General features: G+C 38.2%; 2 protein-coding genes across 5 annotated transcripts in view; both read right to left on the bottom strand.

The window, feature by feature from the left end:
- LOC141444258 (damage-control phosphatase ARMT1-like) overlaps positions 1-17,282 on the bottom strand; it is a 28,486-nt gene that overhangs the window by 2,652 nt on the left and 8,552 nt on the right. For 2 of the 4 annotated variants that reach the window (XM_074109749.1, XM_074109746.1), the window contains exons 6-14: positions 16,582-16,659; positions 14,846-14,920; positions 12,684-12,849; positions 11,174-11,259; positions 10,110-10,171; positions 8,789-8,856; positions 7,442-7,560; positions 5,981-6,158; positions 5,031-5,157 (exon numbers count right to left, since the gene is read on the bottom strand). In XM_074109749.1, the coding sequence (XP_073965850.1) occupies positions 5,031-5,157; positions 5,981-6,158; positions 7,442-7,560; positions 8,789-8,856; positions 10,110-10,171; positions 11,174-11,259; positions 12,684-12,849; positions 14,846-14,920; positions 16,582-16,659 (959 nt within the window). The remainder of the gene's footprint in view (positions 1-5,030; positions 5,158-5,980; positions 6,159-7,441; positions 7,561-8,788; positions 8,857-10,109; positions 10,172-11,173; positions 11,260-12,683; positions 12,850-14,845; positions 14,921-16,581; positions 16,660-17,282) is intronic. The other 2 variants (XM_074109747.1, XM_074109748.1) reach the window with 2 other exon arrangements.
- LOC141444262 (U-megalopygitoxin(8)-Mo12-like) lies at positions 9-4,129 on the bottom strand. Its single transcript, XM_074109753.1, has 2 exons — positions 2,763-4,129; positions 9-2,265 (listed from the first exon to the last, which is right to left on the bottom strand). Exon 2 carries the CDS (start codon positions 2,263-2,265, stop codon positions 1,360-1,362), a length of 906 nt encoding a protein of 301 aa, XP_073965854.1. The 5' UTR covers positions 2,763-4,129; the 3' UTR covers positions 9-1,359.

Raw genomic sequence — 17,282 nt, 5'->3', positions numbered from 1 at the left:
CTTTAAAAACTAAGGGGCTGTTTCACCATCCATTTATTAGCGTTAACCGACGGTTAAATGTGATGCCGTCTCCGTCTATTCGAACAAAAGAAATAGAGACGGCATCACACCTAACCGCCAGTTAACACTAATCAATGGATGGTGAAACAGCCCCTAAATATAGTTTCACCTGTCCCGTTGTGTCTGTCTGCAATCAAATCTTGCAAGTTAAATTCGAACAACTTTCAGTAGTCGGATTGTCTTAAAATTTGGCATACTTATGTAAATTGCGTGACAATACAATAATTTAGTAGTGACATCCCGGTAATCCGGCTAGGATAGTCTCCTCAGGCCGGCTCTTCAACTCGAAATTTGGTATGTAAATGTAGTTTAGGTTACAATGCAAGTACAGTCAACGAGAAGTACAGTCACCGAAAAAAACGCTTGTGTTAAAAATGATTTTTTTACCAAAAACTTAGCGCTTTAGAAAAAAAATCCCAAAGAGTGCAAAATAAGGATGAGAGCTTGTGATATATCGAGCATTTTGCGCAGAAGGTATTTTTGACACACGCAGTTGCGGAGCGGATGTAAAGTTTTTTAAGAAATACCTCATAATTATACGAATAAATAGACAATATTCATATTTAATTATTTATTTATTTTAGGAAAACAAATAGCTTGAAATAATGCATAGTATAAAAGACATAAAAATATTGAAAATAGCTACAACAGTTTCCACTATTAATAAGAAACATAACATGCTGCTCAGGCAAGACATAAAAAACTAAATACCTATAAAAGCAAAATACCACCTTATATATTAAGGCACATGAACAAAAATATTATAGGATTAAATACACTTGTACTAATTCAAATGAATTAATAAAGAGATTTATCGGTAGCGGTTCAATTGCTAACATTACACTTCTCCTTTTGTGACAAACAATCAAAAATATCACGTATTCATTTATAATATAAAATTACTGATACCGTGATTTTTAATTTTCATTAAATTTTTATGGAATAATCGAGAAAAACTAACTCTTAAGTCTAAACAAATTCTTTGCTCTGCAAGGCGCAGGCATAAGCTGAGTCGCTTTCCATTTGATAGCTTGATTGTACTTATTTGTTATGTACCTATGTAGAAATTGTAAGCAAACTATTAAATAAATATCTTTCATTATTTTATTATTATTATTATTATATTGCTTTGTTAATGACAGATATGACAGATCAGCCTTCATTATTTCTACTTTTGGCCACTATGAGCGCTGCAATAGATTCCATTACCCCCATCTAGTACTTCGCACTCAGCGAATAACACGTATACACATAACTATATAGTTTTGTCTTTCGGATATTCACACCCTTTTTCGTGAATCAAACTAGTACTGCTGCATTGTAATAAGGACATTTAAACCCTTTGAAAATCAAGTTCCCATTCTCACGATCCCGAACGATCAGCTTGGGCTCTTCATAAAACTGACTAACCACATTCTGTTGGGCCACAATAGAATTCCTCAACTCCGCATACTCCATGATAGCTGCGACATCCAAGGCCCAGTAATTATGTTCCTTATATTTTTCCGCATAATACGCCGCTACAACCCCATGTAACCTAGCTTCATAATCCAGTTCAGTTCTGGCAACAACCTTAGTGGCATGCAACTCAGACATTATAGACTTACCAGGCTGCAACGTTATGTTTAAAAAGCAACCATTACCAAACGGTACTGCCTCAGTTTTCTCCAAATCCTCGTACAAATTAGTATGAAGGTTCATTTCTAAAGACCTATATTTAACAGCTAAGTTCATTTTAGTGTTGTCGGACACTGTTAGCTCAGCACCTGTATTCCAAGTTATTGAAACTTTGTTTTCAACTGAACGACTCATAGCAACATTAACAATAATATCTACTGCTTCTAAGTTCTCGAATGCTTGATGCGCGATAACTTCGTGTTTTGTTGCTACGTTAATTAGTTTCCCTTCATTAGCTGTGATGGTTCTAGATACTTGTTCCCATTGGTAAGTCTCGTATACGTTTTCGGGTGTAGGACTGTGAAAGTAGACGTCGGTGGGTCGTTTCCCGAAGTATAATTCGGCGCCGTCTTTCACGCTTTGGTCGGAGAGGCCGAAGGAGGAGCGTTCTTTGTCTGATATGATGTCAATAGCGCGACCGTTGAAGGAGACGTGGACCCCTTTTGAGTCCGTCCGCTGATGTGAGCCTATGTTGATATCGAAGCGAGCGTTTACCAATGGCAGCAGCAGTACGAACCTATACGCCATCTCAAAGCATAACAGAAAAATTACACTTAGGTACCTATTTGATCTAATATGGTAATTATAATAGTAATTTTTCGTTAAAAAATCCATTTTTAAAACAATATTTTGTTGACTGAACTTACGTCTATGTAAGTATACCAAACAAGTCCGACCACTATAATAGGGATGTTGACACCATTAAAAAATAATTCGAAGACACGACTCCAGTAAACAAACGCTTTATTTTAGCCCTGAAAACCAGATTTATTTTCGATTTATTTACAGCAAAATTAGATTTTTTGTTGCTTTAAAACAAATAAACAGTTAGTTGATTGAGTTGGCGAACGAGTGACGTCATAAGTTGCTATTTCCATTCAAACTCTGGGAGAATTGTGTTTTGACAGCTCATAAAAAGTACGTCAATTGATTGGTGGTGTCAACATCCCTATTTAGTCGTATAAGCGTGTATCACAAGACAGACGAATTTTAAAACATTCAATGTTTACATTAGTAAAATTTACCTGTCTAAACGTTAAAGCTGCTGAATAATGCAGCAAAATAAATGCTAAGTGTATCTAATATACGTTGTTATAGACGCGCTAATCAAACAGAAATATCGCAAACTTTATCTATCCGTAACGAAATAATCGTCAAAGCATAAAATTAATATCATTTTGCCTCGTAACTTTAAATTGGAATGAACATAAATGTTTTAATTAACTGATAAGTCTTATCAGAATGGTTCCAAAGACGAATCGAAGTGAGTCTTCAGGGAAATATAATTGCGAGGGAAGTCATTCTTTAAGTTGTGCATTTAGTTTTAGTTAATGGACATTAACCTTTTAACCGCCAATACTTTTTCATTCGTACGTGCCCGTATCGCCACCTACACCGAAACTATATGACATTTTGTCTTAATTATAAGACTTCGGCGAAATGAGCTGGGTAATTTTTGCCTTATAATTCATACAATGGCGGTTAAAGATTTATTGGGGAATATCTGAAAAATTAGGAAATTAATAGGAATAACCAGAATGGTTTTAACAGAAAAAATATCAGATTTTTAAGTAGCATCAATTAATTGTTGTTGTTGTTTCTTTAAAAAAATATGGCTCTGTCCATTTGAGGACAATTTTGCCAGTGTCTAGTAGTTTTTGCCGTTGTACGGTAAAAAAAATCTAGAAAACGAAATATGAGAGGTAATGGTGGATGAACGATGACAGCGCGAATCGCATCAATTAATTTAAAAAAATTAAAGAGTTTTCTTTGCCGCCAAATTACGACAGGCCGGTCGGTTACGTGTTGTTCCATATTTCAGAATAAAAAACATTAAAATAGAATTTATGTGTCTTTGACTCGATCGTTTTGACAGGTGACACTCTTTACCGGGCCGAATAATACTGACATGGAAATATCGACCGATCGATGTTTTTCATGTACACGCCCATACTGACATGACCTTCTATGGGTGTGTGTCCGTCTCGTTGGTGGACGTCCTACGCTGCGCTTGCCTATGTACCTTGTTCTATCTATAGGTACTCTTGTTTTTGTTCTGTTGACATTTTTCACAGATTTGTGAAGTAATTTTTAATTTTACTTATGTTTAATTTTATTGCTTTGACATTTTAATTATTTTATTGTTCGTTCGATTGATTGTTCCCATTTCATAAATTTGACATAGATTTATATTCTTGTTTTGCTTTTAATTATTATTATTGAATTGAACTCTACTTTGACATTGTAAATTCTATTTTTATTTTTAGCTGACAAATTTATTGTAATATGATTTATTTTTTGTATAAATTTGACGATCCTTTTGTGCATTTCTTGTAATTAATAATAATAACAATTCATTTATTCGTTCAACATAGTTTGGTACAAAAGATCTTAAAGCTACTTGAAGTATCACTATGTTGCGCCGTTAGGCATACAATCAGTCGTGGTGCATGCAAACGCATCACATAATAATTCTCATCATAGTTACTTAAGAGTTATTGCAATCTGTTAGAAATTCATTTATCGAATAATAAGCTTTTGTTACTAAAAAGTTACACAAAGTTTTTTTATTTATTTATTGGTATTCTCTATATGTGTTATATCTTATTATAAATATTAGGGGCCGTTCCCAATAAACTTTAACTGGCATGTGTGTTGTAATAAATAAATCTAATCTATTATTATTACATTAAACAGATTAGCAGGAAAAAGCGAAAGAGTACGCCCAGCAGAGGGAGGGGTACAATCGAATACGGGCCTACGCTAGCCGGCGCGGGCGCAGGTACAATCCTATGCGCGCGCGCAGTTAGCTCTGATCATACTATTTTTAATAGGCGTTCACCCGCTCCGTGCCAACCGTAGCCGTAGGCCCTAAAATAGTAGATTGTACAACAAGAGCATAAAACGAGCCATTTTACCAGAGATGTTCATATAGCCACGTCGAGGGGAAAATGCTCGAGTTCTACACTCTACTTTTCACTTCGATGGCGAGCAAATGAAATAGCACAGTGGAAACAATTTTTTACTTACTACGTACCTTATATTTTTCATGCATTTATGTATAATTATATATTTTTAGTTTATTTTGATTGATATTGATTTTTATTTTTATATAATGATTAAAAAAATATGTAGAAACTTTTTCGTTTGTGGCTGTTTAGACCTTAGTACCTTGGTCTTAGACGAAGATTTTACTTTACGCACTAGAGCAGAAAAAGTCATTTTATGTAGCCTAGATCCAGCATAAACACGAACTTTACGAGCATGAGAAGTGAAAAATGTTTTTTTCTTACCCGTAATCGCCCTTCCTCATCCAGTCGGGGTCTATCTTGTTGATAGCTTCGAACTTGCCCTTGGGCAGACCGCAGATCAGATCGGCCTTGACGGTCCGCAGAGCAAGGATCGGCGCCGGGATGAAACCTGGCAAAACAAATACAACTAGAAATAATTACATCGATGTTTCGGGTTAGTATCATTTCTATGGACAATGACAAATCGTCACTACTTTGAAAAAATCTCGTATCTCAAATCAATACGTCAAAAATTGAACCTTGACCCAATGGTCATAAAGTGCACTCAGAAAAGTTATCAATTTTGAGATACGAGTTTTTTTTAAAGTACTGACGAAATGCATCGCCAATGAAAACAAAATCAATCCTCTTTTGTCGCAGAAATATACTTATTTTATTAAAAACGTTGCCCCGCCCAGGTCCCATGAGAGGGGGGGGGGTCATGAGGCCCTAAGATGACCCTGATTACCCCACGGGGAACACAAGAAATTGGGGCCCTTTTGGAGCGAAGTAAAATGATTTTCCACTATGAATACGCTATTTTATTTATTACACACATCAAATATACATCTGTATATATGTATAGGTACTTAAATATGATTAGGACACAGTATCTCTTTTAAGCAAAATCATCTATTACTTACAGCTTACAGCTTACGAGCCCCGTGTGCCCTTATGGTAAAGACGGTATGCAGGTGGTAGGACCTAGTGCAAGGTCCGCCCGGATTGCTACCACCATCTAATAAATAAATTACTGGCACTTGAGGTATCCCATCTTAGGCCTCTAGGTTGGCAACGCATCTGCAATACCCCTGGTGTCGCAGATGTTTATGGGCGGTGGTGATCCCTTACCATCAGGAGACCCACTTGCTCGTTTGCCACTCAGTCGAATAAAAAAAATATATATATATTCGGGGACATAACCCTCCCGTCCTTTAGTCGGTTACACTAACCCTGCAGGGAAGGCTCGAACCCGGCGACAGGGCTGCAGTTCCTCTCCCCGAGCAGCTTGCGGTAGTTGAGGTCTCCTTTGAACAGGACGGCGCATGCGAACTGCAGCTTGCGGTACATCCAGTAGTCGTAGCGTTTCATGTCCTTATAGCAGTGGGGGGAGGTCCAGAAGTCGTCGCACTAACGAACAAATAAAAAGAATACTAGTTTATGCAACTGTAACTTATTGTATTTTTCACCTATCATGAGTTCTGTGACACTTGAAAATTATCCGAATTACGCATAGGTACTACGTTCGCAAAATATTTTTTAAAAGTAATTTATATTTTGAAGCAAAATACCTAATCAAAAAAATGTAAGACTGTACTTTTTAAAAATATATAGCAATATCAGTGTCCATTAAAGAGCAATGATGCAATGTGTAAAACGGAACTGAGTAGTGACGTGACACAACATTATCGGCAATAGCCGCGGTTCATTATATCAGGGTTTCTCAAAGTGGGGTACGCGAACCCCTAGGGGTTCGCTATTTGACGGTAGGGGGTTCGCGACAAGGTTTACGTGATGGTGGCTCGATACTTCACTCGATAAATCGTACATCTCTAAAACAATCAAACTCGAAACATCACAGAACTCATCATAGGTGAAAAATATTATAATAAGGGCCCGTAAAACACGTGTGGTTTTATGAAACGAGGCGCAGCCATTTCTTAACTGTCAAGCGTGTGTGATATCGTGGAGTTTAGCTGTCAAGTGTCAAGCGTTGTGGAGTTTTACCGCAAGGTAAATTCAACTGTAATCTAGTAAAGACTAGGTTCAAATTTCGTCACGTAGGTATTCTACAATTAATTTGTGTAGGTGATGATTTTATTTGTTACGCCAAATAATTTGAAGGAGATTTTGTTCGGAAATGTGTATCTACAGGTACAATTAATCAAAGCCCCGAACATCAGGTGCGATAGGGGACACCCATGAGTCGGCTTTTACGTAGAAAAAACAAGAGCGTGTCGGACACGCCCAGGATAGGGTTCCGTAGCCATTACGAAAAAAATCAAGATAGATTGGGGGGGACACAATTTTTGCTACTTTGGGAGCGATTATTTCCGGAAATCTTCACTTAATCAAAAAAGTTTTTGAGAAACCTTTATATCTTATCAAAAGATCGAACTATGTGCCACACATTGATAAGTAAAAAAAAAATTTTTCAATTTCTGATACGTGTATGAAGTGCCCCCGCTATAAATATTTATTTTTGTAATTTAACTACAAAACTAAATAGCGGCTTGACAAGACATCTGTACTCCAAATTGCATTGATATACATCTTGTAGTTTTCGAGTAAAATGCCTGTGACATACGGACGGACGGACAGACAGACAGACGGACTTGACGAAACTATAAGGGTTCCGTTTTTGCCATTTTGGCTCCGGAACCCTAAAAAAAAATTAGGGTAGATGTTCTCACCATGACGACGAATGTACCATCGGCGACGAACTGCTTCCACTGTTCGCCGAGCTTCCGCAGACCTTCGGAGGTGATGTTGCGCGGAGGCTCGGGCTCCGGCGGCGGCTGGCCCTCCGCCGCTGAAACGTAAACGTGGACGGAACATGACGTCATCATTCGTTTACTGTTATCATCATCATCATCCCAGCCTATATACGTCCCACTGCTGGGTACAGGCCTCCTCTCAGAACAAGAGGGCTTGGGCCATAGTTCCCACGCGGGCCCAGTGCGGATTGGGAACTTCACACACACCATTGAATTGCTTCGCAGATTTGTGCAGGTTTCCTCACGATGTTTTCCTTCACCGTAACTGTTGTTACTGTTATGGTTTATATCAATCCAATTTATATAAAGTGTAAACAAACCGATTTTATCAAAATTCTTGTACAAACACCCAGTGGACCGCATCAATAACATAATTCGTGTCTTTTAACTAGACGTATAATCACTTTTTCACCAAAATTCACTTCATTTCAATATTTAATTTTCATTTGAAAAATCTTCGTCACATTATATCTTGAATGAAACATGGGTATAAACTATAGTAGCATAGACTAGCGTAGAGATGGTGGAAAATTTGACATTTTAAAAATAGATTAATGCTCGTTTTAATAAGCGATTTTTATTTAATAACGTTAAAATTAAAAAATAGTTACTACTTTCTTAATTGAATAAACAGTCTTTGGCATTAAATCAAGTATTATGTAATTAATATTTTGTAAATATATACAAAAATACTTTGATACATTCAATTAATAAATTAATCGATTTACTGAACAGATTAATGATTTTGCACTAGGTTCTAGGTTTTCACATCACTAAATGTCTATGGTCGGGTAAATGGCGTCTTTGTTTACACTTTTCATAAATTGGATTGATATAAACCATAGGCACCATAGCCATTGTTATGATTATAGTTGACCTAATTGTTATCCGAGGCGTCAAAACCAAAAGGGTTGTGATTTTAGCAGTCTGTGTAAAGTAAACGTACCAGTGCTCGACACGAAATGCCCAATAAACGACACCCTGCTGTCACCTCTATTGCTAATGACAAAATTAAAGATGCCGACCATTGGGACAGTGACGAACACTCATACGTTTACTGTACTACCGAAAAGAAAATAGAGGCTACGTGAGTTTCAATGGTAAAACGAAAATGCCCAGTAAATATAATTCTTTATAATATTCCTTGTATAAGGGTGAATAAACTTTTTAGTGAAGCTGGTTGCCATGGTAACTCTCCAACTCCTGGGTCACTTAAAGCCCTCTCATTTCGGGAGGCCTGTGCCCAGCAGTGGGATCACTCACGTGGTTTCGGTTCCGGCGCCGGTACCGTTCTGCTGTACGACGAACTGGCGCAGGCGTTGATGACAAATCTAAAACATACAAATTCATTAATATTTTTTGCAGGTGGTAGGACCTTGTGCAAGGTCCGCCCGGATTGCTACCACCATCTTGCTCGCTAATCCTGCCGTGAAGCAGCAGTGCTTGCACTGTTGTGTTTCGGCGTGGAGAGTAAGACAGCCGGTGAAATTACTGGCACTTGAGGTATCCCATGTTAGGCCTCTAGGTTGGCAACGCATCTGGAATCCCCCTGGTGTTGCAGGTGTCTATGGTGGTGATCTCTTATCATCAGGAGACCCACTTGCTCGATTGCCATCCAGTCGAATAAAAAAAATACAATGTCAAAACCTCAGTCCTTGACAGATTCCAGATTGCCAGATTATTTCAACCACGGAGGCGGCGTTATCAGTAATTTAAGACTTTTAATCAGAATGTAATAGAACAGGAGTTCCGATAGTGATATTTCTATTGAAAACAACGCCATCTCTCGTTCTGAGCAAGCAGTATAAGGCTGGGTCCACATTTCGTCACTACTTTTAAAAAAGCTTGTATCTCAAAAAAAAATTTTTCTGAGTGAACTTTATGACCATTTTTTCAAGGATCAATTTTGTTGACATATTGATTTGAGATACGAGATTTTTTCAAAGTAGTGACGATTTGTATCATTTTGCCGATCACGACCACGCGTATCCTAAGTATGGCCGCTTACATTGGGCAGACCGTGTCACTAGCATCGTCGCGTGAAAAATTGCGTCCATACTAACCGTAGCGTAGCAGCGTATCGTATCAGAACGCCGTATCATTAAGTGTGGACGCTATCCGTATCCCCTTTGATGATCGGGGAAAAACCGCCTCGAGAGCGATCACGGCGTATCGCGTATCAAATCATAACTTCTTCTTCTTCTTCACCGATTTAACAAAGGTAACATTTACCGATCTTGATACGCGTATCCGATCGCGAGTGTGCGGAGTATATAATATATAGGTAGAGTCATTCACGATGACGCGTGCATTGGTTCTTATTACAATGTCGTTAATGTCTAATTTTGACCAAATCACGCGTCTTCGTGGATGACACTAGGTATACGCGTATAAACATCGATCCCGAGCGATCAGATACGGCGCGCCACATGATCGCGCTGTTTTTGCGTCCACACTAGCGATCTTGATACGCGTCGGTGCAACGCGACGAAGATACGATACGAGAAAATGATACAAATGTGGACGCAGCTCAAGGGTCAATCAACTTTTTTAGTGTATGTTATTCTGTCCGGCAATTACTTACGTAAAGTCGTCCGGTGTTACATCTGAAACGAACCACGGGTACTTTTTAACGTGGAATCTGACCTGAAAATAAAAATATGCTTTTAATAAAACCTTATTTTACCTATCGAAAATACAAACTGAGACATGGATGCACAGAACAACCAGGAAAAGAGACCAGCACTGGGAATCGAACCCAGGTCCTCAGCAATCCGTGCTGCGTGCTATAACCCCTACACCACTGCTGGACAGGAATCTAGACACGAATTTCTCCTATGCATACATATCTCAAAAAGACTCCAAAAACCAATCATACTATCATACCTAGCCTGAAAAACTGGAGCAAAGAAGAACAAATGGTGAAACTAAAGTATTTAGTCACGAAATTTTTAGGATTGTGTAGTAGCAGATCCCTTGAACAAATTTACTATTATTATAATTGTATGTGTGTGTGTTTGTTGCTCCTTAACGCTAAAACGGCTTGACTGATTTGAATGAAATTTGTTATGAGCATAACTGAAATTCTGGAAAAACATACAGGCTATTTCTTATCCCGATATTTCCACGGGATCAGGAAAAAATCTCGAAATTGCAACCGGTTGGATTACAGACAAAATTTTACGCGGGTGTTTTTATACAACGTTACTGAAATCCACTCTGTAATTTTTTAAAGCCGTGGTGGCCTAGTGGTTTGACCTATCGCCTCTCAAGCAAAGGGTCGTGGGTTCAAACCCCGGCTCGCACCTCTGAATTTTTCGAAATTCATGTGCGGAATTACATTTGAAATTGACCACGAGCTTTGCGGTGAAGGAAAACATCGTGAGGAAACCTGCACAAACCTGCGAAGCGATTCCATGGTGCGTGCGAAGTTCCCAATCCGCACTGGGCCCGCGTGGGAACTATGGCCCAAGCCCTCTTGTTCTGCGAGGAGGCCTGTGCCCAGCAGTGGGACGTATATAGGCTGGGATGATGAATTTTTGTTAATTCCGTTTTTGACTTTTCTTACATTATTTGAATAAATTGTAATTTTTCTACAGTACTTTCGGACAGAACAATGTTTCCAATAAATATACAAAATAAACTTGCCTTTTCAACGATTTTTTGAGCGATCAGGAAATGCGCTAAACACAAATCGGTGAACAATTCGTAGCCAGAATTGTCGCATACGATATCTGTTAAACAAATAAAATAATATTGTCAAAAGTGTGAGCGAGTCAAGCTCAAGAGCAGTCTTTCCCAAAGCGGGCGACGCCCCCTTGTGGGCGCTGGAGGCCAAGAGGGGGGCAGTAAGGGGCCCAGAAAAAATCTTCACCTTTGTGCCTTCATTAGGCGAGACTAATATGTTCTTGAGGTTTTTAAGGTGAAAAAAATGGGTGGCGCTACAAAATAACTGATTTTCAAAGTGGGGGTTAGACGAAATAAGTTTGGGAACCTCTGTTCAAGAGTAACTTTAGGTAAAAAAACTTAAGAAGATGACCTGTTGTATGTAGTAGTAACGTGTCTGTATAGATAAGACGACGTTCCATATTCGAAAAATGACTTAAGTCCCATATCAACTCTGTGCACTACTACATACAAAAGGCAGTGGCGGATTAGCCACGTAGCAAGAGTAGCAAATGCTACGGGGCCCGCGCGTCTAGGGGCCCCGCGGACCATTGCTTTTCGATCGTAAAAATGTAAATTTTGATAGAAGCATGTTTTTTAAATCAATGTGTACGTACAATACTGCCACCACGAAACCAACAAAGCCTTCAAAGAAAGAGATGGTATCAAAATTGTCGACTATAATATCTTACTTATACTATAAATTTGAAGCAAATCAAGGGCCCCATGATAAAATTTGCTACAGGCCCCGCGCTGACTTAATCCGGCTCTGACAAAATCATCTTCTTAAGTTTTTTACCAATAATTTAACGTAGCGTGAGTTGCTCCAATGTTAAATAGGCGGTACATGTAGCAATAAGGTAAATTATAAAGGAAGCTTTATAACGATAATGGTATTTTATGCAACAGTTTACAAGGATCAAAAAAAGCGAGTGACGCGAGTTACGATGTGAGCGTAGCGAACCTATCAAGACGCAAAGAGCTTTATTGATCTTTGTTATAAAACTGTTGCATACAATACTTTTTCAATGTGTAGGCACCGGTGGCGAAGAGTGAACATTTCTTGGTAGGCAACTCAAAGAGTTAGAGAAGCGTGAGTTAGACGAGGTTTTCGAATGCAACTCCTCGGAGTTAGTACACACTGACTGATGTCAAGTAAAAAATTTAGGTTGTCTACCAGGTGGTCGGGTTGCCACGCCCCTGCTAGGTACTTATTACAAAAATATCGCGGGACACTTGACGCCAATCTATCTAGATATGTATATTTAATCGTTGCCTAGTGCCCATAACACTGGGTCAATTGGTCTCAGTGTCCCGTGATTAATTAACTAAAATACAAAGTTAGTGAAAAACAGTAAACTTCAAACTACCTCCAGGCATGACACCCGCCTGGAAAGAGATCTCTATAGTTGTAAGTAATGTTGATCTGCAGCAGTGTGACGTTATGTATAGGTTGGCATGATGACGATGATGAATGTAGTTAAACTCTCACCGAACAGCACGGCGCTCGGCACGCACACTTTGGCGGGGCAGGGTACGGGGGGCGGGGGCTCCTCGCCCTCCGGCGGCGGCTCGGGCGCGGGCGGCGGCGGCGGCTTGCCCTTGCCTTTGCCGGCGGCTGCGGCGGCGGCGGCGGCCGCGGCGGCTTCTAACTGCGCCTGCGCGCAGGTTAATACATGTATTCTATGTGGTTACCTAATGGTTCGCCGACAATTTTTACGCAGATTATTGATTGGCAGACCATGTTTCGCAGACTAACGTTTCGTAACTCAATCTTTAGTAGACTATTCAGTTGGCTTGTGAGTTAGTAAGCCGAATAACTATTAGCAGAAATTCGTTTAGCCGATTAATCACTACACATTTTCAACGTTTGCTCGAACAACTTTTCGCTTTCGAATTTGTATTTATTTTATATTGAAGTCAAAATATAACAAGCTTATCGTGTTTCGGCGAACAGTTGTTCGATTAACTTAAATAATTACGAAACAAACAATCGACTAAAAGTGAATCTGCATATCGCTATTCTCCCTACCGAGTAATCAGCGAAACGAATAATAGGCGTAACGAAATTATACCAAACGTTGCTCGGCCAAAATACAAATCTGCCAATAGTTGTCTGCGAAACGAAAATCTGCGTAATTGAAATCGGCGAAACGAGTCACCATTCTATGTTGGAGGAGGCCTATGTCCAACAGTGGACGTCCTACGGCTAAAAAGATGATGATGATGACGATTAGCGATTATATGTATTTTTGTTTATTATGAGCGTGTATGAGTGTCGGGTGTTTAATATTTTCTAATAAACTTTTGCGATACATAAATAAATGTTTTTGTGTAAAAAAATAATGGACATTGCAAATACTCGTTCATTATCTAAGACATCTATACTAATCTACACCTACTACAGGTAATATTATAAAAACAATAAAATATAGTTTGATTGTACAATATACCTATTATGGAGTAGCGGTGCCTCCTGACACCGGCTTTTTTTTATTTATTTGCTCATTTATGTTTTACAAAAAAATACATTTATACTTCGCCAAACTGCACCCTTATTTTTCTCAAAAATTTCCGTAAAAGTTGACATTATTCTTTACATATCAGAAGGTTAAACCTTATTGGTCAGCGAAAAATTAATAAGTTAAAAAGATTGCAGGCGCGCTAGCTCGACAATAATGAATTAGCGCGCCTGCAATCAGTCACATTTTTTTTTAAGTTAAAAAGGCCATGGAAACGTTGGCGCAAGTCGTATACAGCCAAGTCTAATGGCCGGTATCAGATATTTTGTTGGAACTCCGGACTTTTTCTATTGGGTCTGAAATAGCTTGTGGTGTTTTCGGTGGAAAAATACACCTGCAGTTTATTTTTAATGAAAAAAGGCGGGAAAGCATAAGAAAAATATTGGAATAAAATTAAATTTTATAAAATATTTTAAGAAAAAGTTTATTCTATTTTAGAATTATTCACCATTTTTGAGAAAAGCTTTATATAAGTCTCGGCTGGAATAGCAAGTGCTGGCTTCGTATTAGTTAAACGGACTCGCAACTCATACTCAGCCAGCAATTGACTACTTCCAGGCCACGACAATAATCTACTATTATTTAGTTATGCTATTTAATTAGATTTTACCAAGCTTAAAAGGAGGAGGCCTCAGAGGAGGCCTGTGCCCAGCAGTGGGACGTATATAGGCTGGGATGATGATGATGATGATGATGAAAAGGAGGAGGAGGCTGCAGTCATAAAAAAATGTTATGCACAATTTTTTAATTGATAAATAGATATTTCTAACTTCTTTTTATTTTATGGGTCGATCAACTTTATCTTGTACCTCGTTGCCATGGTCACGTCCCCTGGACAACTCTTTAACACCACGAGTTTCTATATAATTTCTGTGGTTAAAATTCATCAAGCTTACATTTTTGTCATAGTTACAAGCTCATTATTTTATGGACTATTTCTTAAGCACATTTCGCATATATTAAAGCAGTTTTTTAAAGAAAACTGTTGTCTTGAACAACGGGACAGAATAACAAACAAGAACAAGTTGATTGAGTTTTATAGTGTGTGAGCTACTTTCTAGCTAATACTACCGAGCGGATTCTAATCTTACAAAGAATTTTAGCAAATAGAAAAATAATAAAGAATATTAACCGCATCCATGCATATTCTAGTTTGGTTCGCTTTGGCCAGTCTGTGGCAACTGCACTTGCACTTAAAAGTCGTATTCTGAAATTTAACACAAATATTTAAGCAAAGATAAATATTGATTTATTTGACAGAACTGAGTGGCTGAAAGAAGAGAGAAGCTTTAGCCCTATTTGGGTAGCTCAATAGTTATTAAAAAAAAAACACCTTACTATGTACAATTAGGGGCTGTTTCACCATCCATTGATTAGTGTTAACTGACGGTCAAATGTGATGCCGTCTCCGTCTATTCGAACAAAACAAATAGAGACAGCATCACACCTAACCGCCAGTTAACACTAATCAATGGATGGTGAAACAGCCCCTTAGTCTAAAATCGACCGATTTTTCGCTATCGGTTATTTAACGGATTGGTACATTTACTTTCACTGAGTAAAAAGAAAAACAAGTAATCTCGAAAAATTTGCATTGAAAATATTTTTTTGCAGTATGTCATTATCTTCTCGTAATTCCAATTTCGTGTCGTGCTGTCCCGCTCACGCTAACTGCATTAATAAAAGAGAGACAGGGACAGTACGATACGAACTTCAAATTTCAGTATAGCTTCGGTTTTAAGGGCGTTTATACCTGCTGAGCTGGCAACGTTGCATTTTTGCTAGTTTTTCTCGATTATTTCATAAAAATTGAACGAAAATTAAAAATGTTGTCTGATAGAACAATTCTTAATATATAAGTTAATGTGTCTACTCCAATAATTATTTGTTATAGACTTTTATTTTCTTTAAAAACCGTTCATAAACATTAATTCGTTTTTAAAGAATATAAAAGTCTATCACGAATAATTATTGGAGTAGACATAATAACTTACAGCCTTATTCATAAAAAATCCTTAATTGAGGTTTGATCGGTCTGTTACTTAGCAGACTGATTAAGCTTGTTAGACGGTTGTCAAGAAGTATGATTCATAAACGCTTGCTAGCAGTCTGCTAGTTGTTGAGCTGCTGATAGACGGATTAGACGCGTTATGTTGGCCACCTTGACAAATCAAAGACAAAAAAATGGCCTAATCGATAATTTAAAAAAAAAATTGACAGCAGTGACAGCAAATTACCAGGAAAAAAAATAAAAAGCGAGATGTTTGTTTTCCCGCCATTTCCGATCCGCATGTTTATGTTGTGCAAAAAGCCATAATTATGTTAATCATCCTTATTTTTTTTTCATATTTATTGTTAATTTATTGTTGCTAATTTAGAGGATTTTTAAATACAAATTCCTGAAAATTAATTTTTCTGTTTTTTTTTTTAATCTGCGTAGCCCTGCCTTCACTATAAATATCTTCGGTACCTATGGTTTTTGCTCTAGTCAAAGTCAGCTGTTCAAACTTGTGGCGGCCATTTTGTGACTTAGCAGAGAGATAAAGGAGGGTCTACGGTCCTCTAACTTTAGCAGAGCCTTGATCGACTGATTAGCGCTAACAGACGTTTATGAATCATGTTTTTTAGCATCGGGCCTTCAAGGAGCCTTCAAGGAGGCTCTAACTTTTTATGAATAAGGCTGTTAGTGCCTATAAGTATATTAAAAAGTGTTCTATCAGACAACATTTTTAATTTTCATTAAATTTTTATGGAATAATCGAGAAAGACTAACAAAAATGCAACGTTGCCAGCTCAGCAGGTATAAACGCTCTTAACTGAGAGACGGCTAATTATGAGGTGTGGGTTTTTTTACGATATAATACTCACATTAGCTATCAATTTCGCCATATTTTCTGCTTTCACAACGACTTGGTCCGCTATTTTTCCAGAGTCATCCACTAATATCTGAAATATTTCAAAATAAAATAAATATCATGGGACACTTGACACCAAAAAAAGAATGCAGCACTAGCGCAAACCGTGAACAGTTTTTTAAATGTCTTATTAGTTTTTTTTTATTCGACTGGATGGCAAACGAGCAAGTGGGTCTCCTGATGGTAAGAGATCACCACCGCCCATAGACACCTGCAACACCAGGGGGATTGCAGATGCGTCGCCAACCTAGAGGCCTAAGATGGGATACCTCAAGTGCCAGTAATTTCACCGGCTGTCTTACTCTCCACGCCGAAACACAACAGTGCAAGCACTGCTGCTTCACGGCAGGATTAGCGAGCAAGATGGTGGTAGCAATCCGGGCGGACCTTGCACAAGGCCCTACCACCTGCAAATATGTCCGTAGGATGCCATAATAACATATTATTTCAATTACTGGAAATATAGCTCTATCGTTACTGTCAATGTAAATATCATATTATATCCGTCATGGCGACAAACCTCGACAAACTATATACTAAGTATAAAGGTTGCCTGGAAGAGATCGCTCTGAAGCGATAAGGCCGCCTATTGCTTACCTTAGAAAATCTCTATGTATATACTTGTTTTCTCTGTACTGTTTACTGTATTGGTGT

This window comes from Choristoneura fumiferana, chromosome 29 (assembly GCF_025370935.1).
Source record: "Choristoneura fumiferana chromosome 29, NRCan_CFum_1, whole genome shotgun sequence".
NCBI lineage: Eukaryota > Metazoa > Arthropoda > Insecta > Lepidoptera > Tortricidae > Choristoneura > Choristoneura fumiferana.
The sequence above is the reverse complement of the archived record's forward strand: the minus strand, read 5'-3'. Positions and strand labels throughout refer to the sequence as shown.